Raw genomic sequence first — 24,965 nt, forward strand, 5'->3', positions numbered from 1 at the left:
AGTTCATTGGCCAATTGCTACACCAGTAGAGTGGCAGTAATGATCCAAATAACAGAAAACTATATTAGACTAGCATGATGAAAAATGGTTTGTGTTGGTCGGGAAAACTACAGGTGCTAACCTCTGCAGTTGTGATTTAAAGTATTATAATGCTGAATTCCTGTCAGAATCTGATCTCACTGCTTATGGTATAATGTTTTCCCAGTTCCACTCTCTGTGGGTGTGCCATATAATTTAAAACAAATTTAGTTCAAAATGTATTTATATGAGCAATGTAGGAAGCACCAACTTAGATTTTTACTGAAACACAGACTGCTGTGCAGCAATCTCCTAGCTATGATTTCACTGAATACTGATAACATATTTGATCCCTCATATTTTGGTTCCTCATCGTTGATAGGGTAAAGAGTGATACAGTATGAATGGTGTGATTAGGTTCAGAGTATAGTTACTTGTCAGTCAGGGCCCAGTTCTAATAATATTTAGTTGTGTAAAGTACTACTAAAACTGAATTAGAAGCATAAGCGCACAACAGCTGATCATGGCTTAGAATAAATCCTTTGTATTCTCCAAAGCCATATGGGATCAGAATATCATCGTTTCAATCTCTGGTATATACTGATTTACTCAAATCCACCTGAGATATCAGATGAAATGCCGCAGCTAAATTCACACCCTCCCGGAAAGGAGAGAATTCAATCATGGGGCTGGATTTTGGGACTATGCACCCTCGCCGTCATGAAAACTGTGGGATTCACATCCGTGCAGGGGGCTAGCAGACAGCTGTCATGGAGCTCACAGCTCCAGCTGCTGATACACCCCCACCCCCCACTTTCGGATCAGAGTCCGCGCATGCTCAAGGCGGTGACCTCCAGCAGCCACACTGTGCTCCGTGGCAGACTCAGACCATGGACCTGGACCACGGAAATAGTGCACCCAATCGGCCGCTCGCCCGACCCGGACCACCGGCACGAAAAAAAACCCCAGTCCCAAATGAGGACCTCCTGCCCTCCGATCAGCTCTCCCCCGACTGTGGCAGCCCCGGACTGAGTCCGCAGCCGCCACATGGGTATCATGGACGGTGGGACCATGAATGGTCCACGCCGTCGAAATTCGGCCAGTCAGGGACAGAGAATAGCGGGGCGGGCCTCAGGTGGTGGATAATTCGAGGGGCGGAGAATCGTGGAACCGGTGCCGGACACGATTTTATGCGGGAAACTGGAGTCTTCGTCCCGTCGCCGAACGCAATTTTGGCATCGGGGTGCAGAGAATCCAGCCCATGATTCCCAGTCCTGATCACAATCTCATGAGTTCTTCGGAAAGGTGCATGTTTGTGGATGCTGAGGGAGAACACAACTAGACTAGGTGATGCTTCCCTCTATAGTTAAACGCATTGCCTGTGTGTACTGGCATGGCTCACATGTCAATAATGGCAGCAGGGTAGCATGGTGGTTAGCATAAATGTTTCACAGCTCCAGGGTCCCAGGTTCGATTCCCGGCTGGGTCACTGTCTGTGTGGAGTCTGCACGTCCTCCCCCTGTGTGCGTGGGTTTCCTCCAGGTGCTCCGGTTTCCTCCCACAGTCCAAAGATGTGCGGGTTAGGTGGATTGGCCATGCTAAATTTCCCGTAGTGTCCTAATAAAAGTAAGGTTAAGGGGGGGGTTGTTGGGTTACGGGTATAGGGTGGATACGTGGGTTTGAGTAGGGTGATCATGGCTCGGCATAACATTGAGGGCCGAAGGGCCTGTTCTGTGCTGTACTGTTCTATGTTCTAATGGTCATTTCGGTGAGATATTCGACCTTGGTCAGCACGCAGAGAGCGAGATGTCAGTAAGGAATCAGATCTTCAGGAATGGAAGTGAAAAAATGAGGGGTAAAATAAGTACAGTGGAGCACTCCAATTAATTTTAGATATTCCTTTAATTTTTAAGATTCATTCAGTGATATTTGTCATGGCAAAACAACGTGGGTGGTTGCGGATTACACCAGTAACTGTGCTTCAAAAGGTATTCAATTGTCTATAAAGCATTGTGCAAAGGTTAATCTTGGTTTTTCTTATGGACATTTTGAACAGTGCAATCTCGCTCAGCTTCCACAGACATGGACCTTTCAAGTTTGGTAATTATTCAGTTACAGGGATTACTGGGGAACCTGTCAAAATCATATATTAAAACCAAATTCTGTGGTGGCTTTATCAGGATATTTTACTCATTCAGTAATTATAGAATCCTGCAAATCCTGATGTTAACAGCAACTCCAGGCTTTACCTCAATTCAGATTTCCCAGACCTGACTGACCATGACCGCTTCTCCAGCCTTACTACCTTAGTTTCCAAACTATCAATGATTAAAGTTGGAACAATGCAACTGTTTATTTCATTGCCAAAGCTGGCACTAATAACTTCACCGGATGTGCAATCCCAGTTTTCAAAGCCAGCTACACTGTAGTTAAAAGGCGCACCAAAGCTCTTATCAAATTATTTATATTGTAATTAAATTTTGGTCCAAATAGAATGTAATCTTCCATCCCTCCCAAGGACTGAGTTTTATAACTATATATCTATGTATACGCACACCTATACACACACAAACAAATCAGACCTCTTATAGTAATAATAAATGTATTAAAATAAACATTATGTTCCTTTCCAGGTTTGTTCATCGTTTGATCTATTAACAAATGTTTTCTGGCTTACTCCTCAGTGTTAAATGTACTTTGACTGCGTCATTAAGCACACATCTGTCATAAAATACGAATGGGATACTTGACAATGGAAAATCCGAGTCAACCACGTTTGCTATTCTCCACATGTGAGTGGAACTCTTTTAAGATGAAACTTTGATGCAAAACTGAACAATTTCAAAACTTTCAGTCTATCAGGTACTGCATGATGGCATCCATAGCAAACACCGACAGGTGGGTTTTATACAGCCAAAAAAAGAGAGTTCAGTCAGCATTTACAGAGTAAAAACAACTTATTATTCAATGCAGTTAAAGAAATAAAGAAAATGGAGGAGTTGTTGTAGAAAGCCTGATGAATTAACCGATTTGGAAATTAAATGCAAGGGCAAAATAAAAGCTGCATAAAGTACACAAATCAAATGAAGGAATGGGAAAATGAAAGCTAATTATAGGGGGAAAAACGAGTTGATTGGGAAAGTAATAACCAGAGTGGCAAAAGCCGATGGATATGTCCCTGGAAAGAACAGTATAACTAAAGGAGATGGGACAACTTGTGACAAACTTAGTATATGAAGAATCAATGCTTCCACTCCACTCTTCTCCATTGGTTTAGATCACATATATGTCCTACCATCATCGCCAATTTTCATCCCCACGAAGACTAGCCATTCTAGCCATTTCAGTGAGCAGACCAAAGAACTCTCTGACGTTCCCACAAAGAATCAAGCTGTCACTGTCGGAGTAGTTGTGAAATTTCCTTGTGGGGCAAGCTTGCCACTTTAATAAACTTGTGTTATTGGTACAAGTGCTTCTGATAACGACATTCTGACTGGAAATCTGACATCTGAAACTTATCCAATGTTGACATATTTTCACTGCTGGTTTCTGTTCCCCTGCAGAGTTGCTCTGCAAACATAAGTGGCAATCTCCACGAAAGATCACTGCAGGGTGATGTTGCTCAGTACTTGTTTTCCCAGAAAATGGCTTATTTGTATCAGCCTCCGGGTTTGTGCAAAGAATTGCATTAAATGAACCGGGTTGGGGGGGGCACAGGAATTATCTCTTGGAGAACGAACATGGCATCTGGAGAAGGTGTATTCCTGTCTATCCAATATTTATCCTACACCTTCTCTAATTCCCAATTCTCTCCTTCAGCCTACCATACCTGTCTCCTGTCAGCAATCCCTCCACATTCCCAAAATCCTGCTGACATCCCGAACCCATGACCCACGTACCTGAGCTCTGCTGCATAGCTGGCAGCAACACAATATTATACAGCTCTACTCCAGTCTTTTCATTGCCACATTGGCTGCAACAATGAGGCCCAAGGTTCACTAACTGGGGCACCTCAAGCCTCACTATTCTGGGGCAGATAGCATGTCTTCCACCCCCAAAAATGGGCATGCCTGAATTTCTAGCCCGAAGTAATTGGCATCCATTGAGACCAAGTTTTAATGGGTCCCGGAATGTGAATACTGACAAGTAAATTTTGGAAGCACCTCAGCCTGCAAAAGAGCAACAGCAGCAGATGGAGGCAGGGTTTAGCTACATTAATTCCAGTATCTCTTTTGAGGCCGTGGGCTGGTGGTGGACGGCTGTCATCCAATGGCAGTACTGGAAATGGTATTCCTGCACACCTGACTCCAGTAGACCCAACAAGTTCACAGGTGCAGGCATACAGGCTCGTCCCTGGTTAGAGTTGACTCGTCTATAAAATGGACGATTTCAAACTTTATAGTTTTGGTGGCTCTTTTGCCTTACCTTTTCTCATCATCACCATCTAGATGGCATCCAAGCAGCATCATTACTGTCACAGCAACCATCAGGGGCTTGCTGCCCATGTGCTCGGTGAAGGATGGGAGACCCTCGGCTGGGTGTACCCTCCGCAGCGATGGGCAGCATGGGAGAGCGAGGGGCGCTTGGGGGGGGGGGGGTGCACAACCAGGGGACAATCACGTGCAGCACCATCATGCCAACCCCTGGTTTGTGTGTACTCATTCTGGGATCAACCCTCGTCCCTGCCCGTCTGCCCCCGGATCACCCCTAACCCCCACCAGCTGTGGAGGCCTCTGGCCGTGCAGCTCAAGGCTATTGCTAATAGGGAATTGGCAATTGTGGGTAAATGAGCACTTCACATATTGTAGCCATCTAAAATGGCCACCTGCAAAGGACCATGGGAATTGTGGTCAATGTGGGGCACAGACAAGTACACAGCCTCTGTGTATTGTGCAAAGAAGCCAGACCTGACAGAAATTTGCACCTATTAAAGGTCAATCACCATTTCCCCAGGACAATAGAACTTGAATCAAGGAACGGCAACAGTAACAGACTGACCGGCGCCACTTCGCCTTATTTTGAAAGGCATATGTGCCTGGGACAATCACAGCTAGGACCCACCCAGCCATCAAGGTATGCGCCCCCTAATAGGCCAGGATCAATAAGGGTAATCGAAACCCTATCGATCCATTGGATCTTGAGTTAGGACCGCCCCAAACGGCACAAAAACCCAGGGGAATAAGAAGAACTGCAAACCAAGAGATAGGCCTCTTTTGGACCGACCTCTGTGCGACCAATTGCAGCATATCAACCAGCCAAGTTCAAGGACCCACAATCGCTACCTGAAGCACGAGTCCAGCCGAGACGAACCTGAAGACTTCCAACTGACCCATGTGGACACAGATAAAGGCCTTATCTCACACAGAGCTGGTTACCCCGAAGTAAAGTAAAAGTGCTCTTAGTTTTTAGGTATAGTTTAGTGCGTAGCCGCGTGTATCATTGCATATAGAAATAAGTCTTGTGTTTATTAATAAACTGTCTTTTGAACTAATATACCAGTCTGTGGTCATTTGGTCAATATAAGAAAGCTTGTGGTTCACACAGAAATAAAGAAGTCAACAACATGCCAAGTGTATTGCCGTGGATGGGCGGGCCATGTAGCATGTGGGAGTCATAACCTAGCATCCCAATCATACCGTGATGCCTGAACAGTATACTTGAACACTGCGGAAGGCAACACCACACATGCAGCAGCCAACATCCGAACACCCAGGGGATGGGACACGGCTCCAGCGACACTTCCACGGCCGGGCCGGAGGATGGGTGATGATATTGAACACTATGGCAGGGATGTTAGATGCAGAGACTGCCCCAGTGGTGCTGATGCTACACAATGCAGCCAGGTGCTGGAGAAGGCGCAGCAGCATCTCAAGATGCTCAAGGCAGCTGTCCATGTGCCAGACCCTGCCCCACACCCTAAGGACGGGACTGCCCATCAGGCTAGGGAGGGGCCCAGATGGTGAGTCTGGCAACGGCCCAGGGTGTACAGGCGCCGCTAGTCATTCGAACAAATGATGGACAGTGTGTGCCGCAGGAGGCTCCGCCTCAACAAGGAGATGGTGCGACACCTGTGCCATATCCTCACGGACTTGGCACCACGTGGAGGAGCAGGACACCCGCTTCCAGTGGCCATCAAGGTCACTGCGACCCTGAACCTCTATGCCACGGGATCATTCCAAGGCTCGAGAGGGTATCACACAGGGCACAGCCCACAGGTGCATCCGGCAGGTCACAAGTCCCACTATGCCCGGCGGAAGACTGCATTGTTTTTGACATGGTCCAGGCCCAATAGGATGTCGGGACACAGGTATCTCCACCATCATTGGGATACCCCAGGTCCAGGGAGTCATCAATGCCACGCATGCTGCCTTGCGCTCTCCAGGCCATCTGTGGGTGCCCTATGTTAACCGAAAGGGGTTCCACTCCCTCAACATACAGCTCATGTGCGACCACCAGATGATGATAATGCATGTCTGTTCCCGCTTCCTGGGCAGTGAGCTAGATCCTGGGACAGTCGGTCATCCCTGCTCTCTTCGAGGAACACCCTAGGATGACCGGTTGGCTCTTGGGGATAAGGAATATCCACTGAGGACCTGACTAATGATTCCAGTACTGAGGCCAGAGACTGAAGTGGAGACCCGGTACAACGAGGCCCATGCAGCCATGCGGGTTATGATTGATCAGTGTATCAGACTCCTGAAGATGCGGTTCCGATGCCTTGAACCCCTCCGGAGGTGCACTCCTGTACACCGCCTGGAGGGTTGCCCACTTTGTTGTGGTCTGCTGCGCCTCCAAAACCTCACACAGTAGCAGGGCGATGAGCTGGAGGTTGCTGACGAGGAACATGTGCCCACCTCGGAGGAGGGGGATAGGGACAAGGATGATGAGGTGGTGCCAGCAGGGCCTGGAGGACAAAGCCGGGGAGTAACCATAGACCCAGCCTCGCAGGATAGGCGGCAACTCTGAGGGTCGGGCAAGCCCAGAGGGCTAGGGAAGCCCTCAAACTGGCCCAATTCACACCCTCCACCCCCATTTCCCACCTCCTTGGGTATGTGCTGCATCAATCCAGGGTGCTGAGACTGTTTCAGCATTGTCAGTGGGTCACTGTCGAGGGCCGGGGGTTGATGATAACCTGTAGCGAACTGGGCGCTGGTGCTCCTCAATCTATGCTACAGTCGAGGCCAGCACGGTGCCGCAGTGGTAGCACTGCAGACTCATGGCGCAGAGGTCCCAAGTTCAATCCCGGCACTGGGTCACTGTTCGTGTGGAGTTTGCACATTTTCCCTGTTTTTGCGTGGGTTTAGCCCCCATAACCCAAGGATGTGCAAGGTAGGTGGATTGAACATGCTAAATTGTCCCTTAATTGGAAAAAATGAATTGGGTAATCTAATATTAAAAAAATCTATGCCAAAGTCTGATCCCTGCCTGTCTGCTGAGTGCTCGCTCACACCCATCACCTGCATGCAGTGCTGCATTGTGGAAGAAAGTGACAGAGGTTTCCTACTGGTTGTGCACAGGGTGCTTAGTGTTCAATATATGCCCCCACTCTTCCGATGGTGCAGGCCTCCCAACGAACGCCACCCCGCTCTTCTAAGGAGATGAGGATTCTCAAGTCCGGCACACCACCGCCAGTCGGGGCCCTCTCCCACCGATTATGGGTGAGTTTTTCCTGAGGAGACACAGAAAGGGCATCACTAGCCTAATGCGTGGTTCACAGTTTTGGGGGGGGGGGGGGGGGGGGGCGCTGTGAAGGGAGGTTTGGGGTGGAGGGAAGGTTGAAGGGGTGAGTGGAGGGAGTGCTGAAGGGGGATGGGAATGGAGGGAGGGTTGAGGGTCACCTAGGGGGTTGGTTTTTACTCACTCATGCTTTCCGGTGCAGGTCATTGACCTTCCGACACTGGAGGCCAGTCCTCCTGATCACACTCCCCGAGCTGACTGTTGCCGTCACCTCATCCCAGACAGCACTGGCTGCCTTCTGGCTCACCCTCCGGAAACCTCAGGCAAACAGGACATCCCTCCTGGCCTCCACCGCGTCCAGAAGCCTCCCCAGGTCCGCATCCCCGAATTTTGAGGCCGGTCTGCTCGGCGCCATTGTTGCGAGCTGACTGGGGTTGGCTGATCAAGTGCTGCTCGACATTGTTAACGGGGGAGCTGGCGAGCCCTGTCCCGGTGAATCAGCTGGTGAGCCAGCATTTGGGCCGAGACGGCCTCGTTAAGTGGACCAACTAACGTTGGATAGTGTTGCCGGCCTCCCTGGGCTGAGCGCCTGGAAACCCGCGACACTTCTCACTCGCCAGCACACTTGGAAATCTTTCCGGAAGATAGCGCTCAAGGTGTTTTCTGGTGCAGGGTCTTTAATATCCACTTGAACAAGCAAATGGAAATTCAAAGAAATGCACCCTCAACAATGCAGCAGACACACAGTGCTACACTATAATATCATCTTACAGTGTGAGTTCAACTGCTGGAGTGGAGAGCTCTCTACCTACATGGACATACGGCAATTATTTTGAGAAAGACTGGAAAGCAAAACGCTGCACTTACGGCAGGAAAGGAAATAACATAATCAAGAAACATATTTAATAGGTGTAATATTTGGATTCCTTCATGAGGTAATTAAGATAAGGTAAAAAGTACTGATTAATCAATTTTAATTCTCATATCGGTGTTTTATATACATATTTTATCTTAAATTAATAAAACACTTTTTCTACTGAATTACTATCACTATAAATTAATTCAAAATATAACTTAATGAAGCATAATTTTAATTACACAGAAAATGAGTTTGTTTACAGAGAACGTGGCAATCTCCTGCTCCCCAGATATAAATAATTCAAATGTAATACTTGTAATAATGCACATAAATTGGGCATTTATATTGGCTTTAATGTACTGTACTCTGTCTAAAGAAAATCTGGGGCTAAACACTAACTCACCTGTCCTACTGTAGCTAATGCTGCAAATTTCTGTTGGGCTCTTTGGGGTGTGCCACCTCCAACTTTTAATGCAACAATCTCCCAGTTTTATTCATAACTAAAACCAGAGAATTACACAATGGATAAAAAGGCTTCTTTTGTTGAAAAAGATATAGGGCAGAATTTTACACTCTCCCCTAACATGGGTTCTCAGGTGGAGGGGAGCATAAAATTGAATGGATGGGAATTCTCCCGACAACACACCCACCCAAACCCAGATGCAATTTCACGCTTGGGCGGGTAAGGCTGCGTAAGAGAAACCCGCCCATTCACCTATTAGGCTTTATCAGGCCCAGACTCAATATTTAGGCTGGTGGAAGTGGGAAAGTGACATTTATACTTTTCCCCATCTCGGGCGGGGAGGGGGACTGGTTGCATCACTTTGAAGGCCCCCTCAGAGTTGGGGCACTTTCTTTCCCAGGGCCTTGAAGTTCTGGGAACCCCTCCCGCCCTGGCCTACTCCTCAATGTCGTGAACGCTCCCTCACAATTCCCCCCCCCCCCCCCAAAAATCACCTCACCAAGGCATCACCTCCCCTCCCACCCCGGGACTTACCTTTTCAAGGGTCTGGGTCCCAGGCAGAGCACTGTGGTTCTGCTCCTGGCCACTGCAGCATTGTGCCTGGCCGAGTAGAAGAGCCGGTGGCCAACCAGACTGGCAGTCGGCTCTCATGGACGGGACTTTCTCTAAGGCGGACAGAATTCCCGTCCACTGCCAATCAACGCTCTGGCAGTGGGAATTCAACAGATGCTGGCTGCGCGTAAGACACCAACTCTTGGGAAGGCGAGTGCCAATTTTCTGCCAACTTTAAAATTCAGCCCATGGTGACTCTTTAAACTTTATAATAATACTAATAATCTTTATTATTGTTACAATTAGGCTTACATTAACACTGCAATGAATTTACTGTGAAAATCCCCCAGTCGCCACACTCCAGCGCCTGTTCGGGTACACTGAGGGATGTCCAATTAACCTAACAAGGATGTCTTTCGGGACTTGTGGGAGGAACCCAGAGTAACCCAACACAGGCACGGGGAGTACGTGCCAACTCCGCACAGACAGTGACCCAAGCGAGAATCAAATCCGGAACTCTGGTGCTGTGGAGCAACAGTGCTAACCACTGACACATTTATAATTCCTATAAATATACCATATGGAGGCTGGTCACAGATGTTAGCATCAAGGAAATCTTAGTTATAAGATTCAGGAGTCACCCCTAAACTTTTCGTGCTTCACATTATTTTCCTGTCTCATTCTTCTTTGGTTTGTTTTCTTCTTTGTGCATTTTCCCTCTTTCCTATACCTTTTTTCTTTTTTCCGATCCCCTGTGTTGTCCTGTTTCAGACTCTCTCTGTTTGCCTTTAATTTTGATTCTGCCTCCATAGCCTATTTGCCTGAATTGTGAGCATTATGATTGTGGTATTCTTTTGCTACAGTAAAGGAATAAAATAATGCTTTGGCAAAATAACTATTGCGACATTCACAGCAACAGGGACAGTCCCCTGTTAAATTTGGAGAGCCCCAAAATTATAATGGAGGGTATTTAATAATGCCACTCTTCCTGGAAGACCTCTAAAATATATTTTGCTTTCATCTGATCGCCAACAAGACAAAGCAAGAAAAACACAACGCTGCAATTTTTAAAAATTATTTTATCGGATGTTAGTGTTGCTGGCAAGGCTAACATTTGCTGCCCATCCCCCAAATGCTCTTGAACGGAGCTGCTTGCTAGGTCATTTCAGATACATTGCTGTGGGTCTGAACATGTAGGCCAGTCTGGGTAAGGATGGCAGATTTCTCTCTCTCAGGTACATCAGTGAACCAGAATGATTTTTTAAAAAAAATAATTTTTATTAAAGTTTTCACAAAATATCAACAACAAAAATATAAAGTACAAAATGCAAAAAATGTAAAGGAAACTCAGTAACAAAGTTAATAAATTAACACCCGCCCAAACACATAGCAAATATATACACCCAGACAAAACCTCCAATATATAGAAACAAAACTGAAACCAGATGGATTTTTACAACAATCGTTGAGAGCTGTCATGGTCAGCAGACTTTTACAAAGAATTTGCGACAGCGCTGGCCCCACACCTGCGGGAGATGTTCACAGACTCGCTAGCTGGGGGCACACTGCCACCCACGTTAGCACAGGCCTCAATCTCGCTGATACACCCATCTCACTGCTGAACGCAGACGCCAAAATACTGGCCAAAATCCTAGCCAAAAGGCTAGAAGGCTGTGTACCCGAAGTTGTCGCAAAGGACCAGACGGGCTTCATCAAAGGTAGACAGCTTACCTCAAACATCAGGCGCCTGCTGAACGTGATAATTACCCCATCCGGGGAGAGAACACAAGAGGTGATCGTCTCCCTGGACGCAGAAAAGGCCTTCGACAGAGTCGAATGGGAATACCTCATAGAGGTACTGGAGCGGTTCGGGCTTGGAACAGGGTTCACCGCTTGGGTAAAGCTCCTATACAACGCTCCCATGGCGAGCGTACGGACCAACAATACCAATACTCCCAATACTTCCAGCTGCACAGGGGCACCAGACAAGGATGCCTGCTGTCCCCGCTGCTGTTCGCACTAGCAATCGAACCGCTAGCAATCGCGCTCAGGGCAGCAAAAAATTGGAGGGGGATCCGAAGGGGAGGCAGAGAGCACAGAGTCTCACTCTATGCAGATGACCTGCTCCTCTACATCTCGGACCCAAAGAGCAGCATGGACGGAATCATTGCGGTCCTGAAAGAGTTTGGAGCCTTCTCGGGCTACAAACTCAACATGAGCAAAAGCGCGATCTTCCCAGTACACCCGCAAGGGGTGGGGGGGGGGGGGGGGGGGGGCAGCACTAAAGGGGCTGCCGTTCAAACAAGCCCGACACAAATTCCGCTACCTGGAGATCCAAATAGCCCATGACTGGAAAGGGATCCACAAATGGAACCTCCTCAGTCTGACGGAGGAAGTAAAAAAGGACCTGCAAAGATGGAACACATTCCCACTCTCCCTCGCGGGGAGGGTACAGACGATCAAAATGAACGTACTGCCCAGGTTCCTCTTCCTGTTTAGATCCATTCCGATCTACGTCCCCAAGGACTTTTTCAAAGCGCTGGACAAACTAATCATGGCTTTTGTATGGGGGGGGGGGGGGGGGGGGGGGGGGGGGGGGGGGGGGTAAAAATGCTAGGATCCCAAAGAAGGTCCTACAAAAAACAAAATCCAGAGGGGGGCTAGCCCTCCCGAATCTACAATTCTCCCACTGGGCGGCAACAGCCGAGCGAGTAAGGGGATGGATCCAGGAGCCAGAGGCCAAGTGGGTGCGCGCGGAGGAGGCCTCCTGCATGGGGACCTCCCTCCGGGCCCTCGCCATGGCAGCACTCCCATCCCCACCCAAAAAACATTCCAGCAGCCCAGTGGTGACAACCACCCTTCAATCCTGGAACCAACTGCGGCAACAATTTGGCCTGACCAAAATGTCGGACAAGGCTCCTATCTGCAACAACCATAGGTTCACACCAGCACTGACTGACGCCACCTTCAAAAGGTGGAGGCAGGACGGAGGGACACTGACAGTCAGGGATCTATACACGGACGGCAGGATCACAACACTGGACGAACTGACAGAGAAATTTTGGCAAGCCAGGGGGAACGAGCTACGGTATCTGCAGCTCAAAAACTTTTTACGAAAGGAGGCAAGGACGTACCCACAACCGCCACGACAGACACTCCTGGAAGACCTACTGGACGCAAGTATCCTAGATAAAGGGAACTGTAGCGACATGTATGACCGACTGGTAGAAAGGGCCAATACCGTACTGGACGCAACAAGAAAGAAATGGGAGGATGACCTGGGGATTGAGATAGGGTGGGGACTCTGGAGCGAAGCACTGCATCGGGAAACAGGTTTGGTGTAGTTATCATTATTTCCACTGTGTAAAGAACCCAAGTTAACATATGCAATTAAATAAAATTACTGAGAGTGCTAAAGTTAATACAGTGTACCTTTTTAAACTAATGATTATCTATTAAAAAAACACAAACTGAAAACGGCTACATTATGGAAACTAAACTACAATATTCATCTCCCAGTTCATATGACTAAAGAATACAGCCTGCAATACTTGACGACGTAGCTTTGCTAAATTGTTATTCCAGAAATGTCCCCTCAATTACTGTAAAGTTCGGTCACATGTTCAAAAACTGATAAGAAAGACACAAAATTATTGACTGAGTGGGTATTTCTTGGCCGGGATTTCCCACATCTATTTTCGGAAGGTGTGACTAGCGGCAGAACATTGAATCCAATGGGAGTCAAACGTCTTTTACGTCATCGGGAGTACTCATTCCGATCGACCCCACCCCTACCTGTGATGTCATGGGGTTCCAGCAATGAAACATCAGGAACCTCATTACCATGCATTTTAATACCCTTGCTCTATTACCCTCCCACATTTGGAGATCCCCCTACCGCTATGACGTTGTGTCAGTGGGATTTACAACAGCTTTTCACAAACGGGGACCTAACACAAGGAATCCATCCAGGGTGCACAGGCAAGTACAGACCCAAGGAACCCCGGACATGACCCTCACCCCCCCCCCCCCTCCCCCCCCCCCCCCCCCCATCCCCTGCTTAAAATAAAAAATATGGCGGGAAAAGCCGGCAGTGGAGCTGGCGAGCTGCACATTACTTTTCCCGCCTGAGTCAAAAAATGTCAAATTCCATCTCGAGTTGGAACATTTTCCTTTTTCATCTTGGTCTGGACTTGAATATTGTTTAGGCTGGTAGATTGTTTAGGCACAGTAGCACAGTGTGGGTTTTTTCCGATTGCTCTGGCTTCTTCCCACAGTCTTACTCGATGAATTGGACATTCTGAATTATCATAGAATTTACAGTGCAGAAGGAGGCCATTCGGCCCATCGAGTCTTCACCAGCTCTTGGAAAGAGCACCCTACCCAAGGTCAACACCTCCACCCTATTCCCATAACCCAGTAACCCCACTAAGGGCAATTTTGGGCACTAAGGGCAATTTATCATGGCCAATCAACCTAACCTGCACATCTTTGGACTGTGGGAGGAAACCGGAGCATCCAGAGGAAACCCACGCACACACGGGGAGGATGTGCAAACTCCGCACAGACAGTGACCCAAGCCGGAATCGAACCTGGGACCCTGAGGCTGTGAAGCATTTGTGCTATCCACAATGCTACCATGCTGCCCCTCAGTGTCCTCGAGCAGGCGCTGGAGTGTGGTGACTAGGGGATTTTCACAGTAGCTTCATTGCACTGTTAATGTATGCTCACTTGTGACACTAATGAAGATTATTATTATTTGCCTCCCCACCTTTGATGGTTGTGAGGGTCTCATGTGAAACGAATTTGGAAGGTCCACAATGCCTTTGGTGAAATGTTGTGTTACGTGAAGTCAGTGAAATAAAAAGAAACATTTTCATTTCACTTATGGTACCAAATGTCTATATCAAAAACACCCAGATCAAATATTAGAAGACTGAAACTTTACCTTTATCTACACGAAAGCAGCCGTAACCAATTCATAATGCATTAAAATGATTTTTTAATTTAAGTACGCTACAGGAAGATGCAAGAAATTTAGGATAAAAATCAATAATTTAAATGGTTTACTTTTATTTTCGGTCAATTTGTTACTTGTTATGGTGGAGCATGTCAATGTTGGGCGAAGGAATGCTCTTCTACTTTAAGCACCTATCAAGTGCTCACATACACAAGCCAAGAATATTTGAGAACAATTAAAGAACAGTCCAAACCTTTTGTCGTTGATATTTATATGGCTGCTCTATGTGAGGACTGCTAATTAATGTCACAATGGGCCAAATTTTGCTGAGTAGTGAATGTGTAGTGTTAAACCTGTACATAGATTTTCTATAAGCTTTTGTACTGGAGGTTCCTGTCAGTCAGCCAATCATCCAGAAGTGCAGCACCCTCTACAGGGGACCTGGGACCTGCGTGAACAAGACTAGAGCGACCAGATTGAAGAATTAATTAATAATAAAATGTGCAGGGTCTGAACCGGGAAGTTTAAGCTCGAATATTAAAGTCAACATCAAATCAGATGGAGAAAACAAAATAAAGATGCAGACTGGATTAAATGAGAAATAAGGAGGCAAAAGTGGGTTAATGTTTTTAATTTAAATTGTTTTAGTTTTACAAATCTCCAAGAACGATTAAAGCCTGAGGAAACGAAGATCCACACTTGTAAAAATTAATTTTAAATAACAAAGAGGACATTTCATAGTGGTTAAGATTACCACTCTGTTAAAAGGACACAGGAGTAACAAGTCCTTTTCTTTCTGATAAGTTTATTCTATGTCCCGAATCACCTGTGTAATGAACATCTTGGACAGCAACTTATGGATTTCCTTATCTAATTGCACACATGTGGTTAGCACAGTTGCTTCACAGCTCCAGGTTCCCGGGTTCGATTCCCGGCTTGGGTCACTGTCTGTGTGGAGTCTGCACGCTCTCCCCGTGTCTATGAAGGTTTCCTCCGGGTGCTCCGGTTTCCTCCCACAGTCCAAAGATGTGCAGTTAGGTGCATTGGCCGTGATAAATTGCCCTTAGTGTCCAAAAAGTTAGGTTGGGTTATAGGGATAGGGAGGAGGTGTGGACTTAAGTGGAGTGCTCTTTGAAAGAATCGGTGCAGACTCAAAAGACTGAATAGCCTCCTTCTGCACTGTAAATTCTATGCTCTCTTTGGTCAGCAAACATTATTGTCTGATTTGCACAAAAATAACAGTGAGTAGTGATAGTCTCCCTATTATTTTTTTTATAAATCCAACTCTTATGATAGGTTTTGAGTTGTGAATTCATGCCTTCCAGGATCTTACAACTGTCAGAGGGAGGAAACTTAAAGCTCATCCATCTCCTTCCATGGGCTCAATTTTACGCATCTCTGCCAAACGAGTTTCTATACAATGTGTCAGATGCCCGACCCACCTCCTTCCAATCCATCCTAACCTGTTTGCAGAGATAGGGTGGGAGGGGACGGTGCAAGGCACATATCCTTATGCCTATTGAGGCCCTTAACTGCTTAATGAAGTGGCAATTAAGGGCTTCAATGCACCTCCATTACCATTAAACTCTAGGCAGCGGCAGGCAGGCCAGAGTGTAAAGGTTATTTTTGAAACAGCATTTTTGAAAAGACAAGGAGGAAGAAGGGGCTCAACATTTGGTGAGTGTTGTGCGCATCAGGGACATTCTCTTCAAGATGTCAGCCCCATAATTGTTCCTCCTAAGCCCAGGCACCCACCCCATTGTCCTCCCTCCCCGTGTTCCTCAATCCATCCCACCCTAAAGGCCAGGGACTTACCCATCTCTAGTCGCTAGGATCTTCTTCCCAGGGCCTCTGTGCAGCCCCAGGAGTACCCACTACTGAGTTCTGGCACAGAGCCACCTGCCAATCAGATTGTTCAGCAGCTTGAGAGCAGGACTTCCTGTCTACTGAAGGGCAGAAGTCCAACCCTCAGCCTGTTTAGGGTGCCCACAGTATGGTATTACTGCAGGGCAGGCTTTTTTAAAGTCTGAAATATATCCCTATGATCCAGCACCCTGTTCAACGTTCGGTATTGTTTATAAAAAGTTTTGATGCTTCCCTCCCACAGTGAGGACCTAAGTATTGGATATGGACATGTTGTCTTTGGCAAATGACCTGAGCAACTATTGAACCATATACGTCAGAACATATTCCAATCTTGTCATACCAGGTATTCACCATGTACACTGCCAGTAGAGAATGTTGGGTAGCAATCTAGTGTGAAGACCTAAGTATTGAATATGAACATGTTGTCTTTGGCAAATGACCTGAGCAACTATTGAACCATATACATCAGAACATATTCCAATCTTGTCATACCAGATATTCACCATGTACACTGCCAGTAGAGAATGTTGGGTAGCAATCTAGTGTGAGGACCTAAGTATTGAATATTAACATGTTGTCTTTGGCAAATGACCTGGGCAACTATTGAACCATATACATCAGAACATATTCCAACCCTGTCCATACCAGATACTCACTATGTACATTGCCAGTAGAGAATGTTGGATAACAATCTAGAGTGGGAACTTTGATGAAGTTTCAACTTCCTTGTCTTCATGACTCAGCTAATCATTGGATAAGATAACCGCAATGAGCTATAAAGTTATAATTGGGGCCAATTTACAAAAATAGTGACAGAGAGTTAATTTATTGTTTGCTAATTTATAAATTCTACATTCAAAGATTTGATATTATTCATAATTCCAACAAAACATTCTTCCTGTACAACTGCCTGCATAACTGCCATGGCTTCCTTGTGATTCCCATTTCTTCCATCATAATGTAATTTTTGACGATAAATATACACATTTGTATCTGCAATTATATTTTAATGACCCATTTCAGAACTTCTGATTTGCTGAACTTTTCCTTTCGATCTAATTCCCTCCACCATTAATGTCAAACTTGAAGAAAGGGAAAATACAGATAAAATAGAAAAAGAGAAAGGAAAATGCATAAAAGTGAGAATTCTGTCTGCATACGCTGGAAAAATTGAGGAATTGGGCTGAGGATATTTATGTCCCTTCCTATTAAAGTTTTTATATTATCACTGTTGTTTCGACTATTGTGATATTGTTATTCCGTTAATAGATAAAGCAGGATGTGTGAAATATGATCGCCATAACCCTCAATGAATCAGAAAATGGATCAAGACCATTAAGATATGTTTTATATGGGCAAAGGAAGTCACATATTGGCAAAAACTATATACAGAATAACAGATACCTAGAGTGATTACAAGGCAGTAATCTCATCAAGTGGTTCAGGTGACAGTACAACCTACGAGAATGAGGCATGAGCAGTTTATTATAGCCATCTAAACCCAGAGATGAAATTACAGCCTTGAAGTCACCCTCATGGATCTTTTTTCTCTTTTTAATATACAAGTTAAAGCTTGCAGAATTATTTTGTTGAGATGTCCTTTTTGCAATGGCAGCAAGTGGAGAATGGCAAAACCCTATAACTTTCATATCATCGATTCATAATAATTCTGCATTCAAGGAATAATAATCGAGAGAAAATAACTGCAAAGTTACAAACTATAGTTTCCACTAGATTTCTTGGAAATAACAGTCAGTATAATAAATTCTGTATCACCTGTATGAAAAGTTACGGTACATTGTGCGAGGTATAAAATGCTTCTTTCCAAACTATGTCAAAGCCTTCATGTTATGTTTTATCAGGCCCTCGGCCTATTAGTGTGTAAGTGCATTTTACCCAATGGTTCGAATTGGAACAAACATAAACATTAATATAAATGGAAACAAATTAGTTAACTAGTCTCCCAAATGGAGAATCCACCCCATTATCTTTATATAGCTCACCCTCTTTATCCGCCAGTGTTCTTTCACTCCGCAGTCTATAAGCAATCAACTTCCAGATCATATGTTCTCATAAAATGACAGTACTTAGCATACTATGGCAACATACACACATATAAGCTCAGAATTATTGCATTAAAAATGTGAATTTATTTTAATATATTTTCACAACACCAATTGTGCATTATAAGCAGCTCCACAACCTTGGAGAATTGGAGAATGACAAAATGACCACTCATGAAATTGATCCTATAAGTCAACCTGCCTGTGGTGCTCAACAGTTAATAGTTAACAGTTAAACATTGCTCAACAGTGCATTTTCATAAGCATGGCTTCTATTGTGGACTCATATGTAAGCGTGAACGCTTTTAAAAGGGAAACACGAGGCAGGAAATCTTGCGTAGTTCCCCACTGCAGCATCAGTTAGGATAGTTACGTCTATGTGACTGCTCCATTATAATACTAGTTCCCATCAACAGACCTCATGCCAGTTTCATCTGACTATACTGAAAAGTATTTCTCAACACATACACAGTGACCTGGATGTATGTGTCTATTTTGTTTTTCTTTTCCGCGCATTAAAGTACATTAAAACTGCAAATATTTGGATAACTGTGTCACCTTCCCAAGCTCACATCACAGTTTAAAATGTACTATTTCCAGGACAACAAAAATTATATATTGTCTTACATTGCTTTCTTGTTACTTGATGACTTATCAAATATCACACCTATATTGCATTCTACTAATGTACAGCAGATGTAACGTAAGAACATCTAAATTCCAAATACGCAGTCAGGCAACCATAAGTTTGATATGCTTTTGAGAAAAGGTCAAAATGCCTGGTTTAAGATCGATGTTTTTCTTAATGCCAAGATGGAAAATGTTCATGTACACAGAGAAAAGCCCACAACTTAAAACTTCATCACATTGTTAAAAACCCTCACCCTGCCTTACGCAGCAAAGAAAGTTAATATGACTTCAGAACTCTAGATAAGATACACTTATTGTACAACATTCAACATCATCCTGCAACCAAACTGAAAAAAAAGAATCATACAAGGAACAAACTGCTGTTAAAAAGCCATGAAACTGAACAGAGGCAGATTCCCCATCAGGTAACCAATACTTCATATTCTTCTTGTACTCTATGAATCCACAATCTAAATAATTAAAGAAGACACTGGACCCATCAATTTAATTTTGAAAGAAACACTACATTAGCAAGCAATTCTCTCCTATCACAATGAAGAGGTAATAATGATATAAATATCAGAGCAAATGTAAATGTATTAAGGGACTGAATAACTAGTAGGATGATAGTAGCATTTTGGAGTAAGTGAATTAATGTAAAAATGCATAACCACTGCAACACTTCAACAGTGTATGTAACCAACACCTTTCAACCACCTCCAGCTGCTGCGCGTGACTTTGCCTTTTAATCTTTTTCAGGTTTAGTTTGCCATGTGAAGTGATCAGAAATAAGAAACTTTACCTTGATTAATTATTAAATAACTTTTGATACCACCAGGGAAATCCCACCCACCACACACCTATCAATCTATATTGTCCCTGTTCTGACTCCCTGCGCTCTGTGGCCTTTAGTTCGCCATTGCTCTCTCTCTCTATCTCCCCTCTCTCTGGACATCAGTCTCAGTGTTTTGCTCTGGTTGTGGCTAGGATCGGGGCTAAGGCTCTGGTGCTGGAGGCTGGCAGCTGAAGTTCAGCCTTCAGACCGACGAGGTCGAATCTGGCCCTGGGTTGCTGGGCGCTGTCCGCTGCTGCTGTGGTGCTGAAACTCGCCCCTTGTTATCCCAGGCCTGCCTCACACCAGTCACTGCTGCTGCCAGTCTGGCAACTTTCATCGGATTACCCACCCCCCAGCACTGATCGCTCCGGGTTCAGAAAGCTGGGCGCTGGGTCGAGAGAGCCAGTGGCTCTCGCGGGGGGTGGGGAGGGAGAGATGTGCAAGTGCTGACTTTATTACAATCACTTCAATTCCCCAAGACATTTCCACACAAAACAGATCCTCAGAGACCCTCCACTCTTGGTCGGGTCCACTTGGCTTTCAATTCTTTTAAAAAACATTGCTTAGTGCAACTCTAAACTCAAGAGGAGAAGAGAGCCTTTTGGCTGAAATTTCAGGCGGAAGATGGCGGAAGGAAAACCCAACCCACAGCTTGTAGGCCAAATGTGACCAATTTCAAATAAAAGCCATTGACATGTCTGTCTTTTTTGGGGGGAGGGGGGTGCATAGTATTTTTGAGATTTTCCTCCCCCCTCCCCATTTCCAATTTCCCTAATTTGCATTGGGCTATGTATTTATCTTTTTTCTGCAGGTGAGTCTTGAGCACAATTATAAACACCCCCCAGCCCTCTCTCTCTCCAAATCCCATCTTCTTACCTGAGCATGGACTGTTCCTTCTCTTCCTCCTGGCGTTGCCTGTCCATGACGGCCAGGATGATCTTCCTCTCCTCCTCGGTGAGGTGGCTGAGGTCCGGCATGTCGGACATGTCGGCGGCGGAGGCGGGAGAAGCGGCGGCGGCTGGAGGAGGAGGAGGAGGAGCCGCCGGAGAGAGGAGAGATGGATGAGGGTGAGGAGGGCCGGGGCCGGGCTGACGCGGGCCCCGAGGCCCGAGCGGCGCCGACATCTTTCAAGCGGGGATTTGAGGGTGGTGGACAACAACGACACGAGCAGCAGCCAGGGGGAGGATCAGGGGAGCGGCAGCGGCGGGCAGGGCAGCGGCGCCGGCGCCCACCGTCTGCCCCGGGCGGCCACGAGCGGCTCCTCCACTCACATCCAGCTTATCCCCACCGCTCGCTGCCATTCGCTTCATAATTCTCTCTCTCCATCTATGCACTTTAAAAAGAGGGGGGGGGGGGGGGGGGGGGGGGGGGAGGGTATTCCGCAACCAAAAAAATAATAATCTATTAGTTAAGAAAGGCGATGCATATTCTCTTCTCCTGTGTGTGTCTCTCTCTGCCGTCTGTCTGCTAACCCATCGCTAACATCATTAGCGAGCACTTTACCCCCGCAGCCAGCCCATCGCCTCCCTTTCGACTTGTGCAGGGAGAAAAAAAAATTACAATCACCACACACACAGAAAAGAAGCCCTCAAAAGTTCATTTCACCCCCCCCCCCCCCCACACACAAAAAAACACCTATAAGGAAAGGCAAGGCGGAGTCTAATTGCAGCACGTAGCAGACACACAGCCAACAGGATGTATTAGACTGAGAGTAGGAGAGAGAGAGGAGAGAGGGCGCGCTTTTCATTGACGGAGAACCCTGCTCGCAAACCCCGGACCGGATTATTGATCAGGATGTGGACCGCTGTCAACTCGGCTTCCCCTCAGCTCCCGCATCAGCCTTTAACCTCCCCTTCCCCCTACCTTCCCTCCTCCCCCCACCTTTCCTCCCCCTCTCCCCTTCCCTTCCCTCTCCCCCACCTTCCCTCCCATCTCTCCCCCACCTTCCCTCCCATCTCTCCCCTCTCCGCCCCCTCCCTCTCCTCTCCCCTCTTATCTCCCCTCTCCCCCACTTCCCTCCCCTCTCCCTAATCCCTCCCCTCTCGGCACCTTCTCTCCCCTCTCCTCCACCCTCTCTCCCCTTCCCTCCCCTCTTCCCCTCCGCTCATTTCCCTCCCCTCCCCTCCCCCACTTCCCTCCCCTCTCCTCTTCCCTCCCCTCTCCCCCTTCCCTCCCCTCTCCCCTTCCTTCTCCTCTCTCCTTCCCTCCCCTCTGCTCCCCTCTCCCCATTCCCTCCCCTGCCCCTTTCCCTCCCCTGCCCCTTTCCCTCCCCTCCTCCCCTCTCCTTTCCCCGCCTCCCCTCTCGTTTCCCCTCTCCCCTTCCCTCCCCTTTCCCCTCCTCCCCTTCCCTCCCCTTTCCCCTCCTCCCCTTTCCCCTCCTCCCCTTCCCTCCCCTTTCCCCTCTTCCCCTTCCCCTCCTCCCCTTCCCTCCCCTCCCCTCCCCTTTCCCCTCCTCCCCTTCCCCTCCTCCCCTTCCCTCCCCTTTCCCCTCCTCCCCTCCCCTTTCCCCTCCTCCCCTCCCCTTTCCCCTCCTCCCCTTCCTACCCCTTTCCCCTCCTCTCCCCTTCCCTCTCCTCTGCTCCCCTGTCCCCTACCCTGCCCCCTTCCCTCCCCTCTGCACCCTTCCCTCCCCCTCCCCCCCCCCCCCCCCCCCTCCCTGCCCAAGAGAGAAGGCAGAAATCCAATTCCGTTTGGAATTATAGTGCTGAGATTGAATTAAGGTCGGTTCTATGTGCCATCATTAAAAATCGGTTCGCGCGTGGGTGTGTGCTTTTTTTTTCTCTTCCACCCTCTCCCTTTCCTGGAAACGCTACCAGTGCATAAGCATTTTAATCGCCCATTCATCATTAAGACCGTTGCTCACTCCCAGGGAAGACCTGGCGCATTTAAACTTTGCAGCAGTAACCGATTCAGGATTTGTTTGGGAACAGGTGACTTCGTATCATTTTCCGCCGGGACCAAACGCCGAGCAAGATAGGCACTTTAGATCACCAACAGAAATAAGACATAATTTCAGCTCCCCCGCCCCACTTGCAAAGTCACGCACACTTTGTGACAAGGAATCCTATTTATTTAACGGTGGGGTTTTTACAGAAACAATTAAATTTGCCACCCAACGGTAAGGTCAAATGATATCGGTTTAAAGAAACGCTCTTCGTCATTGAACTATAAGAAAGTAAATTGTTGATATTGTTCACTGTTTTTAAAACAGGGATGTTTAAGTCACATTTCCCCATTCCTTTGTCGCCCAGACTGCAGGGATTTGCGATTGCAGGACCTCGGACAGCGACCAGCGCGCTGCCCTCCTGAACAATGTGGTTTTATTTCGGGCAACTTCCTCAATACTCTGTTCTGCTGCCTGAATCTTCAAGCTTCTCCAAGAACATTTACTTGACCGAGTGCCTGCTTGGGTCAACGGCTAAGGGAGAAAAAAAACAAAACGCTAACTGGATAGTAGCAATCAGCAACTTGTTATTTTTTTTATTCGGGGCTAATGTAAAAGAGCTGACAACAAAGACCAGGAAGAAGGATATTTCCAGCATTTTCTGGGAGGTTTTACTGTCAGATTTCTAGGATCCTCAGTGTCTGCATTTGTTTTGCTGTTCTTGTGCTGAAACAAATTGTGCTTACTTGCATAAGTTGCTGGTAACTTCCCTGTTAGGAAGGCAGCATTCAAAGTTGTGCTCAAGGAGTTTCCCGAACAAACACATCATTGAAATCCTGTAGATTAATGATTAGCTGGTAATATATTAAATGGACAAAGCTATCAAAAGACTGAGAAATTGGTTGGACGGTACAAGCACTCGTATTGCTTTATTCGTTCATGGATTGTGGGCGCTGCTGGCCCAGGATTTATTGCCCAACCCCCGAGGCAATTTAGAGTCAACCACATTGCTGTGGATCTGGAGTCACATGTAGGCCAGACTAGACAGGTTCCCTTCCCTAAAGGATATATTTCCATATGCATATATTGAAAACTTCTGCTCCATGTCTCTAGTCAAGCTTTTCCAGTACAACTAGGGCTCTGGAATCAACCAGAGTGTGAAATAGCTTGGCTTAGTCCTGTCAATAAAAAGCAAAACAAATGAAATCCAGTGGGTTACTGCCTCAACAGCCTACTCCCCATCATCAACAAAGTGATGGTCAAGTGCTATCAAGCAGCATTTACTCACAAATAACCTGCTCAGGGATACTTAGATTGGGTTCCACCAGGAACACTACTCCAGATTTCATTACAGCCTTGATCCAAACATGAGCAAAATAACTGAATTGCAAAAGGAAGGTGAGATTGACTGCCCTTCACATCAAGGTCGTGTTTGTCTGAGTGTGGCATCAAGGAGCCCTAATTGAAATTGAAGTCAATGAGATCAGAAGGAAACCTGTCCACTGACTGGAGTCATACCTAGTACAAAGCAAGATGGTAGTGCTTGTTGGAAACCAATCATTTTAGTCACAAAACCTCGCTCCAAGGCAGTGTCATAGGCCCATACATCTTTAGTTGCTTCATGAATAATCTTCCCGCCATTGTAAGGAACTGCAGATGTTCAGAGATAAGGGCATAGTGTTCAGTTCCATTATGCACTCCACGTGTTAACAAAAATGATACCTGGACTACAGGGGCTAAGTTACAAGGAGATATTACACAAATTAGGCGTGTTTACGCTAGAATTTAGGAGGTCAAGGGGTGATTTGATCAAAGTCTTCAATATATTAACAGGAAAAAACAGGGTAGATAAATGTAAACTATTTCCACTGGTTGGAGATTCTAGTACAAGGGGGCATTGTCTAAAATTCAGGCCAGACCGTTGAGGAGAGATGTTAGGAAAAACTTCTTCACTCAAAGAGTTGTAGAGGTTTGGAACTCTCTTCCATAGATAGAATTTGAAGCTAGAACAGTTGTTAATTTTAAATCTGAAATAGATGTATTTTTGTTAAGCAAAGTTATTAAGGGATATGGGCCAATGGCAGGTATACGGAGTTAGGCCACGGATCACCCATGATCTCATTGAATGGCGGGACAGGCTTGAGGGGATGAATGGCCT

At 46.4% G+C, this 24,965-nt stretch overlaps 1 protein-coding gene across 39 annotated transcripts in view; it reads right to left on the reverse strand.

The window, feature by feature from the left end:
• The window catches only part of rims2a (regulating synaptic membrane exocytosis 2a), a 1,202,647-nt gene extending 1,181,412 nt beyond the window's left edge, over nt 1-21,235 (reverse strand). For 24 of the 39 annotated variants that reach the window (XM_038810037.1, XM_038809989.1, XM_038810020.1 and 21 more), the window contains exon 1: nt 20,800-21,234. In XM_038810037.1, coding sequence (XP_038665965.1) covers nt 20,800-21,047 — 248 coding nt within the window. In that variant the 5' untranslated portion in view covers nt 21,048-21,234. Of the gene's footprint in view, nt 1-20,799 lie in introns of all 39 variants that reach the window. The other 15 variants (XM_038810036.1, XM_038810038.1, XM_038810023.1 and 12 more) reach the window with 4 other exon arrangements.
• Nucleotides 21,236-24,965: the final 3,730 nt, after the last annotated feature.

This window comes from Scyliorhinus canicula, chromosome 10 (genome assembly GCF_902713615.1).
Source record: "Scyliorhinus canicula chromosome 10, sScyCan1.1, whole genome shotgun sequence".
In the NCBI taxonomy this organism is placed as follows: Eukaryota; Metazoa; Chordata; class Chondrichthyes; order Carcharhiniformes; family Scyliorhinidae; genus Scyliorhinus; species Scyliorhinus canicula.